General features: G+C 42.4%; 1 protein-coding gene across 3 annotated transcripts in view; it reads left to right on the forward strand.

The window, feature by feature from the left end:
* The window catches only part of LOC308094575 (CCR4-NOT transcription complex subunit 3-like), a 50,262-nt gene extending 44,252 nt beyond the window's left edge, over nucleotides 1-6,010 (forward strand). For all 3 annotated transcript variants that reach the window (XM_080441318.1, XM_080441319.1, XM_080441320.1), the window contains exon 24: nucleotides 498-6,010. In XM_080441318.1, coding sequence (XP_080297444.1) covers nucleotides 498-596 — 99 coding nt within the window. In that variant the 3' untranslated portion in view covers nucleotides 597-6,010. The remainder of the gene's footprint in view (nucleotides 1-497) is intronic.
* The last annotated feature ends 12,666 nt before the right edge of the window (nucleotides 6,011-18,676 follow it).

The following is an 18,676-nucleotide window of genomic DNA, read 5'->3' on the forward strand; positions in this document are numbered from 1 at the left end:
ATGTATTGATCACTATTACTCCTACTGCCTACAGGGAAACCACGTACATGAGGCTGGGAAAGAGTGGAGTGTTCCTTTAAGCTCCAGAAGTGAACACTGGTTCACTGGAGCGTGTACGTTTCAGTTCACGTTTCACTTTCAAGTAATTTAGTGGACGTTCTCATCCAGTGTAACACTGAGTGAGCAATTAAGGTCATTTAGTGAGTGTGTGTGTGAGTGTGAATGGTCAGTAGAAGCATTCTGTCTGCTGTGAACAATTAGAATCATTTTGACAGTACAATATAAATGTGCAGGAGTTTTTCTTGAAGTCGGTCCTCAAAATGCATACGCTTTTTTTAATGGCAAGTGACACATTTTCATATTCTCTGCTGAGGTCCCTGGCATTGACATTTGTGAACCACTGAATAATCATAGTTTTTGTTCCTTGTTTGCACTCAGTTAGTGAAAATTGTTTGTTGGATCAACTGACCTCTGCCCCCCCCCTTCTCTCTCTCCAGGGAACATACATTTACTTTGACTACGAGAAATGGGGCCAGCGCAAGAAGGAAGGATTCACGTTTGAGTACAGGTACCTGGAAGATCGAGACCTCCAGTGACACACCACGCAGAAAATGGACACACACACAAACACACACACGTACACACACTGACTGACGGACGGACGGACGGACGGACGGACGGAGGAAACAACGAGAGCAGGAGCGAGACATGCGCAGACGAAAAGACAAGCAAAAAGGAGAGGGATTTCGCCTGAAAGTAACAAGGAGGGTGGACAAAAAAAAAGCCCTTGACATTCCTGGATTTGACGCTCGACGCGAAGGGCGAGGACGGAACACCAAGGAGCGAGACAGAGCCGAGGGAACCCCCCCGAGGGAGTTCGACGGAAGTCCACGGGTGCAGCGTCTGGCCAAGCACTTCAACCAAGCTCCTCCCTCTTGACCTCCCGTGTCCCGCCCCGCCCCCCAATACCATTACAACACTTGACTTTCCATTCCCTCCTTTCCTTCTGTGTTTCCTCTCCTCTTCTCCTTGTCCTGTCATCTCCCTCCATCAATAACAATGCCTTCTTTTCTTTCTTTCTTTCTTTCCCTTTGCAAATGAAGCTGTTTTTATTCTCTTATTAGAACTGGAACTCTCTTTTAAAGACGACAACTCTTTCTCTCTTTTTGTTTTTGGCGGAATATCATGTAAACAAAAAGGAATGCGTTCACTTCACACACGACATCCTGACTATCAAAAGCTCCTTTTTCTCTGTTTATGTTTGAAAGCACTGGTTCTCAAACGTCGGGTTCGGGGAGTGGGCGGGAACCAGATATAACCCGAGCTGTCCTGACCAAATTTCATCACAGTTCCAAACTACAGCAGCAAGCAGCTTATGATTTCATCAGAAATCAGGGTGTCCAAAAATGGGCCATTACGGGTCTGTAACTCTGAGAATGTACAAATGGAACCAAATGGACCCGTCAGGGTTCCATTTTGTTACACTCACTGAGTTAAATTAACCCTGAGAATTTTACAGTGTGTAGACTGGGGTCCCAAAGGTCCCAAAGAAGAATTGATTCCATTTGTACACTCACAGAGTTACAGACCCGGTAAGGGTCCATTTGGACCGCTGATGGGCCCCCGGACCAGACGTTGAGAACCAGTGTTTTAAACCCATAGTTGCCCCATCCTCATTGCCCCCCCCCCCTTAGAGCCAAAGATGTCGTGCTACTGCATATTGAGCGGCAGCTTTGCAGTGCAATGAGAACGGACTATGGTGGTAGCCAGCGTACAAGCCCCGCCCACTAGCACAGCGATCATCACGTGGCCGCGCCGTCGTGAGAAACAAAACGTAAGTGGAATAATCAAATAATCAAATAATAATCAAAGAAGGCTTCTGCACGCCTGAGGTTGCGTGGCAGACGATCCAAAGTTGTGTACAAGCGTAATACGAGAAGCTCTCATCATGATCGGCTATTTTTGGTCAAGCATAAATCAAGTATAAATCAGTACTTACTTGCTATTAGGACGTTTTGCTTTAGCCGAGACTTTGGCCACACTGAATTAAGACATGCCTGGAAAGAAATCATGACGTCACAATTTTTTATTTCTGATAAAAAAAAAAACGTTTTAATGGCCAGTATGAGTATCAAAGCATTTGTTTTCTGAACGTACACTGACGGCGTAATCCAAAATGATCTGACATAGGCGCTGGTCAAGTATGGGTTGAAAAGTTCCCTGTCTTGCATCATCTCACTCCTTTCAAACGGACTCGTTGCGATCGAAGCGGGGGTTGTACGTGCGACACTAAGGAGCAGGGTGCGAAATGGCCACCGAGACACCAGCTAAGCGCTGGTAAATCTTTTGTCTGTTGCTGGTAAAAATGTGTCTACTCTTACCAGCCCCTTTGGCAGCTAAACCAACCATTGTTTTTGGAGGTCCTGTTGTTTTCATAAAATCCAGCTGGCTGGTAATACACCGTGTCTGGTGACATTTTGGGATGAACCAGTCGCTGGTGGCCGGTGGGCCAAAAGGTTTGGTTTGGCTTGGCTTTACAGTGGCCTCATATAACTACAGTACCAGTGAGTTAACCTCCAGAGAAGAGTACGTACACAAGGACAGAGTCTCTCGAAATACATAAATATATTCGCTGTCGGGCAGAAACCTCTTATCTCCGTATTCTAACTTCTGTGGGTTAAAAAAAAAAATAACGCCCTACTTGATCATACTACATACGTCACACAAAAGTAGAAGATCCGCAAGCTCGAAACGCGGCGCGAAGCGACACGTTTTTAGCTTGTAGATCTGCTACTTTTGCTATTTTTGAATTTGAATCCTGAGATAATGAGATTTCCACCCGACAGACGATATTCAAAATAATGCAAAAAACATTCTAAGCACAGTTTTCTCTTAATACAATAATGTGGCGTTTCACTCTTGACCTTTCATACAAGATCTAGGAATTGAAGGACATTATCTACGTTAAGAGCGTCGGATAAATGCCCGTACAAATTCTAGATTTATATCAATTTAACCCACAGGGTTAACACACTGGTTAATCTGTGAAAATGAAGCCATTTGTAAGGTGTAGCACTAAATGCGCTACCCTGTTCCTTAGAGAGCCACCATATCGCTTCATGCCACAAGGGCCTATAGAAAACTGAGACCTGTTTTTAATAGGCCTTTAGACACCCTTCCTTCCAACCAATCCCATCCGTTCGTCCAACCGCCATCAATCAGCCAGCTACTGGTTGAATTTGTACCTTTTGTCCTCATCACCAATCTCTCTACCCGACTCACCAGCCACCTTTTCCTTGGTTGAATATTTGAAGCCCTATTTAAGGAAATGGGATTGCACTAGCCCTGCCTTTTTTGTTGTTGTCGTTGGCCTCAAGATGGAGCATTTCTTTGGCACTGAACTTCTCAGGAAGATTCCAATAAACCAGTGTTAATCTCTTAAGTTGGGGTCCAGGGACCCTCTCAGGGGTTGACGACCCTTAACCCTCAAATGGCCTGTAACTCAGTGACAGTTATGGGCGTCCTTTTAAATTAAAACGTTTGAGAAACACTGCAATAAAACCCTTGGTTTCTCTAGGACCCCAGACTGCTAGGTAGTATATCCGATACATTCACGTGGGTTTTCCCAGGTATAATGAAATGAGTGCCTGCTTGTTATCGTTTGGAAAGAAAACGTCCAGCTGCTGTCTTGGGGTCTAAGGACTAGGGCTGAGCGTCACTCACTACCTATAGGTGACAATCCCATTCCTTTAAAAAAAAAAACATGGGCCGCACACACGCCAACCAGTCGGGGTGGCCTTCTTTACAAACTGAACAGACGTTTTATCAAATCGTCTCGGTCGGGTGGAAACCTCATTTGTCCAAAACTGTTACTTTTCAGGAATCAAATTAAAAAAGTAGCAAAAGTAGCAGATCTACAAGCTCGAAACGCGCCGCTTTGCACCGCGTTATCGAGCTTGCAGATCCGCTACTTTTGAAGCTTGTTGTATGACGCTGTAGTGTGATCAAGTAGGTCGTTAATTTACGGGAAAAAAAATATGGAGATGGGAGGTTTCTGCCCGACAACTGCGAGCGATAAACCTGAGGCTGTCACGGTGGTTGAATCGACAAAAGTTCCCACCCGCCCCTTTCTTTCTTTCTTTCTTTGAACCCTTCATCATTCCTCCTTTTTTGGGCCTTCCTCCGCTCTTTCCGGTCTGTACTGAAAACAGCAGGAACCAAGTGACATCGACTACCAGCACTGCTGCCCTCCTCCTCTTGAGTCTCTACTTCTCTACACTGAATGTTTACATTAAAAGAGGGGTTGAACCAGGCAGAACGAACAGGGGGCCCACAATTAGTTGACACATTTACTGCCTAAAATATTGTTATTGTTGATATGATTATGTTGTGATCTTAGCTTTACCCCCCCTGCCTTCAAAGTCTGTCGCATAAAAACAGTGGTTCTCAAAATGTTCCTTTTTGTATTATTTCAAGCACCTCCCCATTTTGTATTCATTAAAAGGCCACGTAGTACCACCATAACTCTCAAGAGTTACAGACCTGTAAAGGGTCCGTTTGATTCATAACCATCAATAATTTATGCTGGGGACCCCCTGGAACCCCCTCAAGGACGCCCACTTTGAGAACCACTGGCATAAAGAGCAGCTAGCTGGGTAGCTTTCCTGTCGTAAACACTCTTCGTCTCTCTCTTTCCCTCTCTACCAGGGATGTAACGATACCAAAAAAGTCACGATGCGATAATGTCACGATAACAATAATTGTTACATCCCTTCCTCTTTCTTTACCACTCTTTTCTCTCAACGAGCAAGCCAGCGCCATTCTCCTCCCTGTGCAGTATACGTTTTCTTCATTTATTTTTTGTTTTCTCAGGAAAGTGTTTCATTGGCCATTTTAACCAGGAAATAAAGCCACACATTTTGTCATCATTACATAACAACCCCCCCCCCCTCATTCAGATTAAGCAGACTCACACCAAAATGCATTAATTTTTTTTTATGCTTTACTTATTTTTTTTCGTAATTAAATGACCCCCGATAATTACCAATGGCAATTTCATTTCATAAAATGTTTTTCTTATTTGTAAGAAAAAAACAAAAACAAATACGTCTTATCCTCCAACATTTGGAGCGTCAACCGCGGAAGAGACCTTGTATTTCGTTGTTGTTTTTCGTAGTTTTGCTTTTTTTTAAAACACGTGTTTGTGAATTTTGCATTTTTTTCTTAAGAGAAAAACACGTTGAGGAGAATGAGAGAAACTTTGTTTCTTTATCAAAAAACAAACGAGTCAGGGGCCGTGGTGGGAGGTGGCGTTTTGATGGCCGGACGGACAGACAAATCGTGCTTGTCGGGCGGAAGCCTTGTATGTCCAAACCTGTTACGTTTCAGGAAATGAAAAAAAAGGACCTGTGTTCCAGTGGTTCCAATGTACTTATTATTTAGCTACAAGCACTTGTTAATACTTTTCATTGGTGAAATATTCATAAAATCCACACACTTGGCTTAACCACTTTCTTTTTTAAAACAGCGGAAATTGTAGATCAGTTATTTTCGCTAAACTCTTGTACGACAAAGTAGGACATTAATTGACCAAAAAAAGCCATACGTTGAAGTACAGACATACAAGGTTTCTGCCTGACAGCGACTAAAACACATTATTTTCCACTTTGACAAGACAGTCCAGCTTTTCTTTCCTTTCTCATTTTCGTTGACCATATTTTGGTAAAAGCTGAAAGGTGGCGAGAGGGCACCGGAGAAGCCGAAATGTGAATCTCTCTCTCTCTCTCTGCCCAACTTTTTACAAAGTGTTGTACAGTTTTTTTTGTTTTGTTTTTGTTTCTTGTTTTTCAAACCAATCCCCTCCTCTCCGCTCTCTCTCTCTCCCTCTCATTCTTTCATTTGTCATCGTCATCGGGGACAGCGTGACTAAAATGACACTTGCGAAGTGGAGCTGGGGAGGGGGGAGGGGCGGGGGGAGACAAAGCAAAGTACATATTGACATAACCATGAATAAAAGATTGTAAGATATTAATAAAATAATTACTTTTCAGAAAATGAATTTGACCATTTCTTTTTATTTGTTTATTGATGTATATAGTAAAGCTGAACTACTATATGTAACCATCCTTTCCTACTATACCCTGGATTTGAACCCAAAGTTCTGACATTCTTTTTAGATGATAGAGCCTGCCTGCTTGGTCAGGGGATAAATTGAATCTTGACCTCCAGGTCAAAATTTGTGTCAGATCCTATGTCTATAGCGGTGAGACATGACCTTTGACACGATCGTTATATTGTATTAACATACTATACCATACAGATTGGACAAACTTACATTTTATTCATTAAAGAAAAGTTTAATTAAAACCTATGTCCAAAATTATTACTTTTCAGAATTCACAATTCAAAAATATAAAAAGTAGCAGATCTACAAGCTCAAAACGCGTCGCTTCGCGCCACGTTTTGAGCTTGTGGATCTGCTACCGTTTGATACTTTTGTGTGACGCTGCAGTATGATCATGCGTAGGGCATTAATTTACGGGGGGGAAAAAAATACAAAAGGTTAGAATGTGGAGATAAGATGTTTCAGACTGACAGCAACAATATCTTTCTCGGAGAACCATTGTGTCACCAGGTCCTGGGGACAGCATGTCCTGTCCTGGCACAAATATGGGGGTCCGTGGGCATGCTCCCCTGCCTTGTGGCAGGACGTGTTCTCCCGGGGGAGCGTGCCCAGAGAGCCCCCCCCTTAGTCGTGGTGGGTTTTCTGTTTCCACGCAATGTTGTCACCTTTTTTATCCCTTACCTGTTTGAATCCCTGAGTCATTGTTCAGAGACAGAGAGAGACATGAGACGGACAAGGAGAGAGAGAGACAGCAGGCAGGCTGGGATGCAATCGAGACTAGCTACAGTTCATGTCAGTGCTGTGGATTGTGGAGCTCTTCAATGTACAGTAAGTGATTTTGTTGTTAACTGGCTCTATATTCTTATGGCTATCACTATATCAGGGGTAGGCAACCTTATGTATGGGTGCCAACACTGGCACGGGAGGAGGGTGATCACTGGCACACTGGCATAAGTGTGAGAGAGATTTTTTTCTTTTAAAATTAAATATTCAAAAACAATTTAGTCAGTTAGATTAAGTCACATCTGTATGTAAATTACATCCTGCACATAATTCTACATTCATTCGAACTCCAAACTCTGACTGGGGAGGGAGTCTGGGAGATAGGTGGGTTATTGCTCTAATTATTAGTCTAATTATCATTACATCCTGATGTGAAAGAAAATATTTCTAAAGGGGAAAAAAAGGTTATGTAATGTATATGGACAATCAAAAGCTTTTTGTGTTTTTTCTTAAATTAACACCCTATTTGATCATACTACAGCAGCTCCACACAAAAGCATCAAAAGTAGCAGATCCGCAAGCTCGAAACGACCTTGTAGCTCTGCTACTTTGATGCTTTTGAATCCTTAAAAGAAACAGTTTGGGACATAATGAGGTTTCCACCCTACTTACCACCCCACCCTGTTGTGTGTTTATGAGAGCGGCTTGATGAAAGCAGTGCTGCACAGAGTGCATCTGGGGCACAGCCAGTGTTGCCATGTCTGCTTATTATAAGCGATGTTGGGCTCGTTGTTCTGTAAAGTCGCTTGTAAATATCGGTCGTTGCGGTTTTTTTTTGGGGCTTGTTTCTAAAGTGTAGTTGCTTATTTGGGCTTTGCTTCCTAAATGTAGTTCAAACAAGTGGTTCTCAAACGTTTTCATGTCAAGGACCCCGGAATTAATATGTATTTATTCGTCCACGGACCCCCCCCCCCATCTAAAATATGTTGTGCCAGGGACCCCCATACTAGATTTATGTTGTTAAAATGTTTTATTTTATTTTATGTGTCGCCATTTTTTTACACTATTCTTTTTTTTAAACATAGTAGATCTACAAGCTCGAGCTTTGTAGATCTGCTATTACCAAATATCGGATGCATATAGTTTTAAAGTGCTCATGTGGCCTGTGATAGTCGCTTGTTTTCATAGACCTGGTTGCGTTATGTCTCTCGCAAAGTCTGGCAACACTGATCTGGGCCACGGGCCAGACCAGCTAAATAATACACAGTAGTGTAGTGCTTCTCACAACATGTTCATGTCCAGGACATTGCTCTCATTAAACTGCTCTCTAAACCTGTGGTTCTCGAGGCGGGGGTCCGGGGGAACCCCTCACCTCAAGGGGTCCTTGAAGGGGTTCCCGAGGACAAGAGACTTTTGTCCTATGTCCAGGACATTGCTCTCATTAAACTGCTCTCTAAACCTGTGGTTCTCGAGGCGGGGGTCCGGGGGAACCCCTCACCTCAAGGGGTCCTTGAAGGGGTTCCCGAGGACAAGAGACTTTTGTCCTATGTGTAAAGTCCTAGGTGTAAAGTATTCTATTTTATCTTTACGCCCAAATTGATGGATCACTGACTTTTCTTTAACGAATAAAATGAAATGTTGTCCAATCTGTATGGTAGAGTATGTTAATACAATATAACATATACAATTGGGGTGGTTGTATTTTGTCTCCCTGCTCTTCTGTTGAGACTTTTAGATCCTTTTTGAGACATTTAGAGTGACACGATGCTGTTTCATGGTTTGACCTGGATTTTAACCTGAGTTTTGACTTTATCCCCTGAGCAAGCAAGTCAGACTCTATTAGCTCAATGGCAAAAAAGTTTTAGCACTTGCACAGGAGATCCGGGTTCAAACCCGGGGTAGCAGAGGAAAGTTACTTTAGTGCATGCTTTAACTACCTTAGCATGGGGAACCCCTTTTCCCTGGACCCATACTTTGAGAAGAATTGGTTTGGATGGAGAGCAGCTTGATGAAAGCAGTGCTCCAAACACACACATTCAATCTGGGGCGAGGCCAGCTGAATAATACACACTGCTGCTCTGCTTTGAAGTCTCACACAACATGGGCACTGGTACAAAGTACTGTGTACTCAAGTACTTCCAGTGGTTCTCAAACTTTTTCACCCCCAAAAGAATATGTATTTGGCCACGGACCCCCCCATCTGAAAATGTTTTGGGCAAGGGATGTATAAGCTCACAGCACGGCACGAAGTGATGCGCTGTGAGCTTGTACATCTGCTATTTTTTTAAATTTCCCGGGGGGTCTCCAGCTAAATTTGTTAGTATTCTGTAGCATCACATTCAGTTTAACCACTTTAACCCTATTTTATACTTGGATATATTGGATATTCAAAAATAAATTAAAAAACATCAATTTGGAGGTAAAGATAGATAGAATACTTTATTGGCAAGCAATTAAAAACAACGGTGTCACCGATCAAAAGCGCCAATGTTTATTAGACATTAAAAAAAGCCGAAGCTTGTTTCCATTGTAGTCCACTGTGAGACAATACAACACCCAACACACTACTTAAGAACCCTAAAACACAAACATAAATACTAATATAGACAGTTAAGAACATAACACATGAGTCACACATAAAGTCCTAGGTGTAAAGTATTCTAGACAGTATCTATCTACATGAACAAATTGATTGGTGTTTCACCCCAAAATAGCCAGTCTATGATGATGCTTTTGAATAGCAGAAGTATAAAATAGGGTTAATGTAGTTAATAAATAATGCTGAGTGTGACACTACTTAAAGCGGCACTACTAACTTTTCTTTAATGGATAAAATGAAATGTTGTCCAATCTGTATGGTAGAGTATGTTAATACAATATAACTTATATACCATTTTGTCTCCCTGCTCTTCTATTGAGACATTTAGAGCCTGTGTCTAGGTGAGACATGACCTTTGACACGATCCTGTTTCTGATTTGACACGACTTTTGTGTTTTGACACACATTTTGACTTCACTTCATGCCCAGAACAAGCAGGCAGGCTCTTTTGGCTCAATGGTAAAAGTTTCAGCACTTGCACAGGAGACCCGGGTTCAAATCCAGGGGTAGAAGAGGAAAGTTACATAGTGCAGCTTTAACTACTTTTTTTCTGGGGAACCCCTTTTCCCCGGATCCCACTTTGAGAAGAAATAGTTTGGATGGAGAGCAGCTTGATGAAAGCAGTGCTCCACACAGAGAGTCAATCTGGGGCAAGGCCCGCTGAATAATACACACTGCTGCTCTGCTCTGAAGTCAAACACAACATGAGCACTGTACTCCCAAGTACTTCCATTTTTCAAAACTTTATACTTCTACTCCACTACGTCTCAGAGGCAAATATTGTCCTTTTTATTCCACTACAATTATTTGGAAACTTTAATTACTAGTTATTATTACAAATCATACATTAGCCACTTCATCTTTTCGAAAATAGCCACATTTTGAAATAAATTGTGAAAATGGGTCATTAATTACTTTTTGAGTACTAAAATTTTAATACAAGGACTTTTACTTGCAACAGTATTTCTACATTGTGGTATGATACTTTTACTTGAGAAAAAAAACTAAATAATAATCGGAGTACTTCTTCTACCACCGGCTGCTCTCCTTGGTCGGCCATGCGATATGGAGTGCAGCAGTCAACATGCGTTCCCCATCACATGAATATTACAATACACAGGCCCAGTAATGCTAGGTAATGTGTCAGGCCTTCTTAAGAACGTGTGAGTGCAATTTACCTCCTCCCTCTATGGAAACAATGGAGCTATAATGGGCCTGTACCGTATAGGTGGGAGAGAGAGAGGCAGAGAATGGAGGAGACGGGGGGGAACAGGCTGTTCGTGTCGTGAGTGCATGCACTTTTTTAATTTCTTGGCCATTATGGAAGGAAGTGCATTAGCCGACATGTAGTTTAGTGCACAAGTCGAAGCGAGGGTGGCCTGAGTGGCATACAGCAGTGGTTCCCAACCTGGGGGTCGGGACCCCAGGGGAGTCCCCAAATGATTTTGCGGGGGTCCCCAGATGATTAGCTTAATGTGCAACATTGTTTTCTTACTCAACACTATACAAACCAACATACAGTATACATGTATACAGGGTATCTGCACATTTCTAAAGTGACAATTGAAAGACTTAAAAAAAAAATATATATATATATATATATATATATATATATAATTTTTATCCCACGATTTTGTAACCTATCTTTCACCCAGTGCCAATTGCCTAAGTAATCCTGGGCAGTACTCTCCCTCTGCCAGCCTGTGGAGAGCCCCGAACTGAGGTCATGCTTCCTTCAATGCATGAGGAGTGAGCAGGCCACGCGTGGAAGGAACACGTTATTCCAACCAGTTCCTTTCCCCTCCATCAGGGGGAGGCAGTATAGAGGGTACCTACCCTAGGGGACATGAGGAGAACATGCAAACTCCACACAGAAAAGCCCTTTCGACCAACCCACCTAGGGTATGGGCACTGACGACGCGGTGGAGAGAACACGCCCCCCCCCCCCCCCCCCCCGACAAAAATAAGACCATTTATACGTCAAAAGTAACCAACAAACTATACTATAAAAATGGTCAAACATTATTACCTAAGAAAGAGGCATTGTGAGCTTGTAGATCAGCTATTTTCACAATATGTATCTGTGGAACTGAGTCAAACTAAATGTAATGCCTCAACTCCTACAATTCCAAGTGCTTGTCAGAGTGGGGGTCCCCATTTCAAATATGATTATTTTGGAGGGTCACAGCCTGAAAAGTTTGGGAACCCTTGGCATACAGAGCTACAGACAGTAGTAGGTAGGGATGGGAGATATGACTTCAAATCACTATCACCATTATTTAAACTACCTCGATTACAATTAATGAACAATTCGTTGTTGTGAAAATGCATAGTGAAAAAAGCAGCTCACAATGGTGTCACGATGCAATCAGTGCCGGATCAAGACTTTTCGGTGCCTGAGTCGACTACAACCAGGTTTTGTGTTTCAGAAGTTCTTTCTAGCTTTAAATATATATATATATTTAAAAAATGCATCCTTCCATTATTCATTTCCACAGTCCACTTTATGCTTTTCCAATGATTTGTTTTATTTTTTCTGATGTGTCCTTTTGCACATCTTTACAGTCTCCTTGAGGCAGAAAGAGTCTCAGTTCGCTTGTAGGTGATTAAAAAATGTCTCCTAGGAGAACAATCACTTCCTCCACCTTCTCGTACAGAAATGGTGATGAGACCCGGACAGCCATTACCTTAATCTTCGTGTATGGAGTTGTTGTTTTTTGTATCGCCTCATCCATTTAGACATCACAATACAGAAATACAATCTTACATAGTCAAATTTCTCTTTCTGGCTTTTTGAAACGAGAAGTCTGCAAAGAGCAACTTCTTGTATGCACACTTACAGTTTCTTTAGTTTTTTTTTACAACTGCTGTAGCACACAGCTCCAAGATACGAACACCGCACATCTGCCATCTTCCATCTTCCATTGTGCATTGACATGTTTTGTGTATCTTACTTATACAGTACCAGGGAGTGCAGTGGTGGAAAAGGTACTGTTCTACTTAATACCCATTTTCAACCCATCTTAGATATATTATTATAATTTTTTGGTTACTACAAACATTTACTTTTTTAAATGTTAAAGCTTTATATTCTCATAGTAATCATTGCTATAGAGTGTTTGTTCAGTAACAGGGGTCTCCCTGTCTCTCCAGCTCTTTTAATAAACAGACAATTCTGCCAATCAGGAGAGCGTACCCATTTATCAGCTTCATAGTGTTCCAGTTCCAATTTTGTCTGCTCATTTCTTTGTGTCATCACTTCCGATTTCACTTGTTTAATCTAAATTATATCCTGACTGAGTACTTTATCCTAATTGGATACAACTGCCATCCTGACCTGAAAATGCATTTTCTGTTTAATAGAGAGCTGGAGAGACATGGAGACTCATGTTACTGAACAAACACTCTATGGCAATGATTACTTTCAGAATATAGAGCTAATTAACATTTATTTTAACCAAAGAAAATCACTTGCCCTACCTTTTTATGTTTTGGCCAGAGAGTGGAGCTAGAGCCAAAGGTCATGGCATATGGCTCATCCCCTCAATACATTTCATGGCCATCCATCCATCCATCTATCCATCCATCCATCCACCCATCTTCTACCCCTTATCTGGAGTGTACTTTTGAATACTTAAGTATTTTCTTTTTTTTTTTAACCAAGTACCAAGTACTCGAGCACCAAGTACTACAAATTTTACTGAGCACCTTTCACTTGTAGTTGAGTAATATTTGACCAGGAGGAGTATCTAATGTATACTTTGTCTCAAGTACTGGGGGTCGAATACTTTGTCCACCACTGACAGACAGACAGCATGGGCCTGAAGGCTGGAGATTCTACACTATAGAATCTACAGTGTGTGATATGGGTGGAGAAACCCTCCGAGGGTCTATTACACACACACACACACACACACACACACACACACACACACACACACACACACACACACACACACACACACACACACACACTCCATGACACTGACCCATCCACCCCCCCCCCCCCTCCCCCCACGTAGTAAAATGTATGAACCGATAAACGTCAACACGGGCCAAATGTAGGTCACCGCAACGATGGCGACGGGTGACTGAGAGCCCGAGAGGCACTTTAAGTCATACTCACATATTCACATATCGTTTGCTGTCGGGTGGAAACCTTGTATGTCCGAAACTGTTCCTTTTTCATTATTTGTAAAAAAAAAAGTGTGTTCACAACACGCCGTGAGGCAACACGTTGCAACGCGCTGTGAGCTTGTAGATCGGCAATTTTTACAACTTTTGTGCGACAGTCTTGCACGACGAAGTAGGGCATTAATCTGCGGAAAGAAACCATAACATTTTCAAATACGGAGATACAAGGTTTCCGTCCGACGGTGACAATATACATGTACGTACATGCAAATACACACTTCTATAAATACATGGGCACATATGCTACAAATACACATGCATGTCCACACACACACACACACACACACACACACACACACACACACACACACACACACACACACACACACACACACACACACACACACACACACACACAGTATGGACATACAGTACAACGTCTTGTTTGGCACAGCCCACATTAATGGTACATTTTTCAACACAACATGCCTTAACCCATCAAGACCGGAGGCCGATTCTACAAATGCCAGTGATTCTCAAACCCCCAAATTGATATAGTTAACATCTAAAATGACACAGATGCTTTCCCAGTTTTAATTGGTTAAAGCTGCAATCCAGAACTTATTTGAATGAATAAAATGTTATTTGAACTAATCAGTATGGTAGAGTTTGTTGATACAATATAACTAGTACATCTGCAGTAGTTAGAGGTGGACTCCCTACTCATTGTACATTGAGGAATTTAGACACTGGTGTCGGGCAGGACACCTATACCTGACTGTACGACCTACCGTTCAAGAGTTATAGGCCAAAAGGTGAATAGCGCCACCTTGAGACCAATTTGAAACGGCTCGGGCACAGGTTCTTCCTTTGCCTACTGGGAGTGTGTGTGTGTGTACAAAGCGTCACGCCGATCAGTCCAACAGTGCCCGAGATTAACCGTTCACAGACAGAGAGACACGCGGACGGACGGGGGCGAAAACATAATCTCTGACCTGGCAAAGATAACGACACACATATGTACAGTTGTAGTGAGTGTATGTTATGTAAGTGTTCATGTATTTTGTTGTCTTGGACCCCCAGGAGGACTAGCTGTCATTAAGGCGGCAGCTCATTCTAAATAAACAATAAACCCTAGTGCAGGGGTCTTCAACAGGGTGTCCGGGATCCCTAGGGGGTCCTTAGAGTTACTACAGGGAGGTCCGCCAAATCTTTGTGTGATGTTGAACATTAGCCAAAAATCTAGCAAATCTACAGGCTCACAACGCATCAGCTGACCAAGTACAGAACCAATGGTCAAGTTGACTAAATATTGAGGGTTTAAAGGGTTAACTATCTGAAAATACACATTAGCATGAATCTAACTATCTATGAAATCTATGAAAAGGTTTTATCTTCATCTCTCTGTCTCAGATTGGGAAAACATTGAATACCCCTGCCCTAGTGTCATCGTTGAAGAGCGCACCTAATTACTCGTTTTTCTGACGTTTTTCTGTCTTCATCTTATGCTACCCGCCTGGCTTTGTCTCTACGTCACTCCCTCTGGGGAACGGAGGTGGGAGGTGGGGGGTGGGCTGGGAATGGGGGAGGGTCAACACAGAGGCATGAGTCAAACAGTCCTCTGGACAGGAAAGAGTGCGTCACTCACAGAAGCCCACGTGCATGCACACACACACACACACACACACACACACACACACACACACACACACACACACACACACACACACACACACACACACACACACACACACACACTCATGTGCACGCGCGCACACACAGAACCCACGTCCCACGTGCATGGATGCGCACGCATACACACACACACACACACACACTCACTGACGGGAACATGCATGTACGCTTTGTAGACAAAGACATCCACTTTATTATGCATAATATGACTCGCACGCACAAACACTTATGTAGGAGACATAGACGTGCGCAGTGACACACACACACACACACACAAATCCAAAACTATTACTTTTTAGGATTCAAAGCAGATCTACAAGCTCAAAGTGCGTCGCTTTGCGTTGAGTTTGCGGATCTGCTACTTCTGATGCTTTTGTGTGACGCTGTAGTATAATCAAGTAGGGCGTTAATTTATGGGGGAAAAAACACAAAAGAAATGAGGTTTCAGCGACTATATGTATGATACACAACATATTATACTCTCAGGCATACACAGAAATGTCCGTTTTACACATAAAAGTGAATACTTACAGTACACTCATACAGTATAGTGCACACTTACATACTGTGCTTGAAAAGAATCATTGGTGTTGACTGCATCTGAAGTATCTGAGTATATTTGCAATATTAAACATAATTTATACATACATTCAAGTGGCTTCCAACCTTTCCTTATGTATCTGCTTTTGTCCGTGTGCGAGTGCGCTTTCCTCCTGCAAATCTGTATATTACTGGACAGTATATACAGTATGTACCTGGACAATGTACATGACCATTACATAAATGACATACATATTCACATTAAATTCTTACGTGTAATGCTTACAGTATGTTCCAACCCATGTTCAACATGTTCACGTGCACGTGGCATGTGCCCCTAATAACCTCCCTCACCACTCCCTCCCAATCCCAGCACCGCACTATTATACTTTGTCGCAAGACGGGAGCATGAATTAAGCATAACGTTGCATGTGTGACAAAAAAAAAAAGGGGGTCTCCCCAGCAGATCTGCAGGGGTTTTTAACCCGGGCACAATTTAACCCAGGTGATTTAACCCAGGCTTAAACTGTAGTAGTCCCTGCTTAACCAGGTGTTAACCAGGTGCGGCCATGCAGTGAATATGCAGCCAAGTCAACCGAGAGAGAGACTATAACGTCTCTGTCGGGTGGAAACCTCATATCTCCAAAACGGTTACTTTTCAGGATTCAAATAAAAAAATTGCAAAAGTAGCGGATCGACAAGCTCGAAACACGTCGCTTCGCGTTGCGTTTCGAGCTGCGTTTCGAGCTTGTGGATCTGCTACTTTTGATGCTTTTGTGTGACGCTGTAGTATGACAGGGCGTTAATTTCTGTGAAAACACCAAACATTTTAATATGGAGATAAGAGGTTTCTGCCCGACAGCGATGATAAGCACAACAAGAACACAACACAACAGCAACCCCATAGCACCACACCACCATATGTTACAGAGCACTTTAGAGATACACACACACACACACGGTTGTCTTGCTATACTTGTGAGGACATCAACATTTTAGGACGGTAATTTTATAAATGATTTTTTTTGGCCAATTTTTAACCCTAACCTTCGTGTCTGAGTTTAATCGCATGCCAGTGTCATGCACCCAAAATAGGCTAAATTATATAGCTCACAACGTGTCGCACCGTGAAGCGTTGTCATACTGTGTATAGTTGTAGATCAGCTATGGTGCGGTGTACAGTATCGTACAGCACTGAGTATGAATCAAGCCTAAATACTATATTTGGTCCTCACAATGTCTATTTCTGCAATTATGCTATACTTGTGGGGACTATTTGGTCCTCGGAAGTATAGTAACACAAGTACACACACACACACACACACACACACTGCTGGGATGGAACAATGAGGTGCACAGTAAGCAATTAAAAACAGAATTAGGGCACGGAGGGCCTCGAGGAGGTTGGGCGAGTTTGGCGACGAGAGGTGAGGAGGTTGTCGTTTTTGCGCGTCCTCGGACAAGGAACTCTCGTGAGAGGACCAAAAAACAGGCCCACCGACTCACAATAGCGACCGGCGCAAAATGCCCTTGAGCAAGGCACTGAACTGTGTGTAGTCACAACATTAACACACGCCAGTGAACTTTTGCCCTCTCCCTCAACAGCTACCGTCAGGCAGGGTGCCTGATGTGTGTGCGAGGCAATTAAACACATGAGTCCCTATTCTGGGCAATTGTAGTTGCTATCGGGCAGAAACCTCTTATCTCCACGTTTTAACTTTTTGTGTTTATTCGTAAATTAACGCCCTACTTGATCATACTACAGCGTCACACGAAAGCATAAAAAATAGCAGATCTGCAAGCTTGAAACGCGGCGTGAAGCGACGCGTTTTGAGCTTGTCGATCTATTTTGGAATTTGAATTCTTGAAAAGTAACAGTTTTGGACATATCAGGTTTCCCACCCGACAGAGACAATATGTGTATATTCTTGTGTATTATTTTTTAATCTCGTGAGTCGTGAGTCAATCGACTGAGTCGTGAGTCAGTTGATTACCTGCTTGTTAACCTTTCAGGCATGCATTTTATAGTGGGTTTATACTCAGCCCTGCTTTTATGTGGTGTTAATTCATGCATAGATACACAGTATAGTTGACTCACTGTGAATCATCCTTACAATTTCTATTTGTGAATATTCTCTTTATTGAATTCACATAGTAATGTTTGTCCTTTCCTGGCTGGTACGTATTTAATATTATAGAGACATCATTGTTAGCTTTCAATGTGATGACAGCATGCACCTGTATTCACGCTGAGGAACTGGAAATGCGTCCGTTGCTCTGTCTGGGTGAGGCAAATAAATCTCTGTGGAAGGACATTTATTGCGTGCCTTCTCATAATATTGTTGGGCCGTGCACCGTTGAGACTTGTGTTTAATTCTGCGTTTTGCAGGCATTCTGTTTTATGGATCAAGTATGGATGTCTGGGTTGACACCGCGGGTCAATAAAGTATATTGTTGCTGTGCGGGCAGAAACCTCTTATCTCCATATTTTAACTTTTTGTGTTTTTTCGTGCCCTACTTATGATCATACTACAGAGTCACACAAAAGCATCAAAAGTAGCAGATCTGCAAGCTAGAAACGTGGTTACGAAGCGAAGTGTTTTGAGCTTGTCGATCTGATACTTTAAAAAAAATTTAATCCTGAAAAGTTACAGTTTTGGACATATGAGGTTTCCACCCTACAGAGACGATATACTGTAGGTTTTTAGTAGTTAACTCCAAACCAACCAGACACTCAAGCCTTGCTGCTTGAGTGGCTGGTTTGTCAGAAGACTGTGGTTGTACTGGGCAGCAGTGGTGGAAAGAAACTAAGTACACATACTCAAGTACTGAACTTAAGTACAGGTTCGAGTCACTTTTAC

This window comes from Gymnoscopelus braueri (genome assembly GCF_963280865.1).
Source record: "Gymnoscopelus braueri genome assembly, chromosome: 11".
Classification (NCBI taxonomy): Eukaryota; Metazoa; Chordata; class Actinopteri; order Myctophiformes; family Myctophidae; genus Gymnoscopelus; species Gymnoscopelus braueri.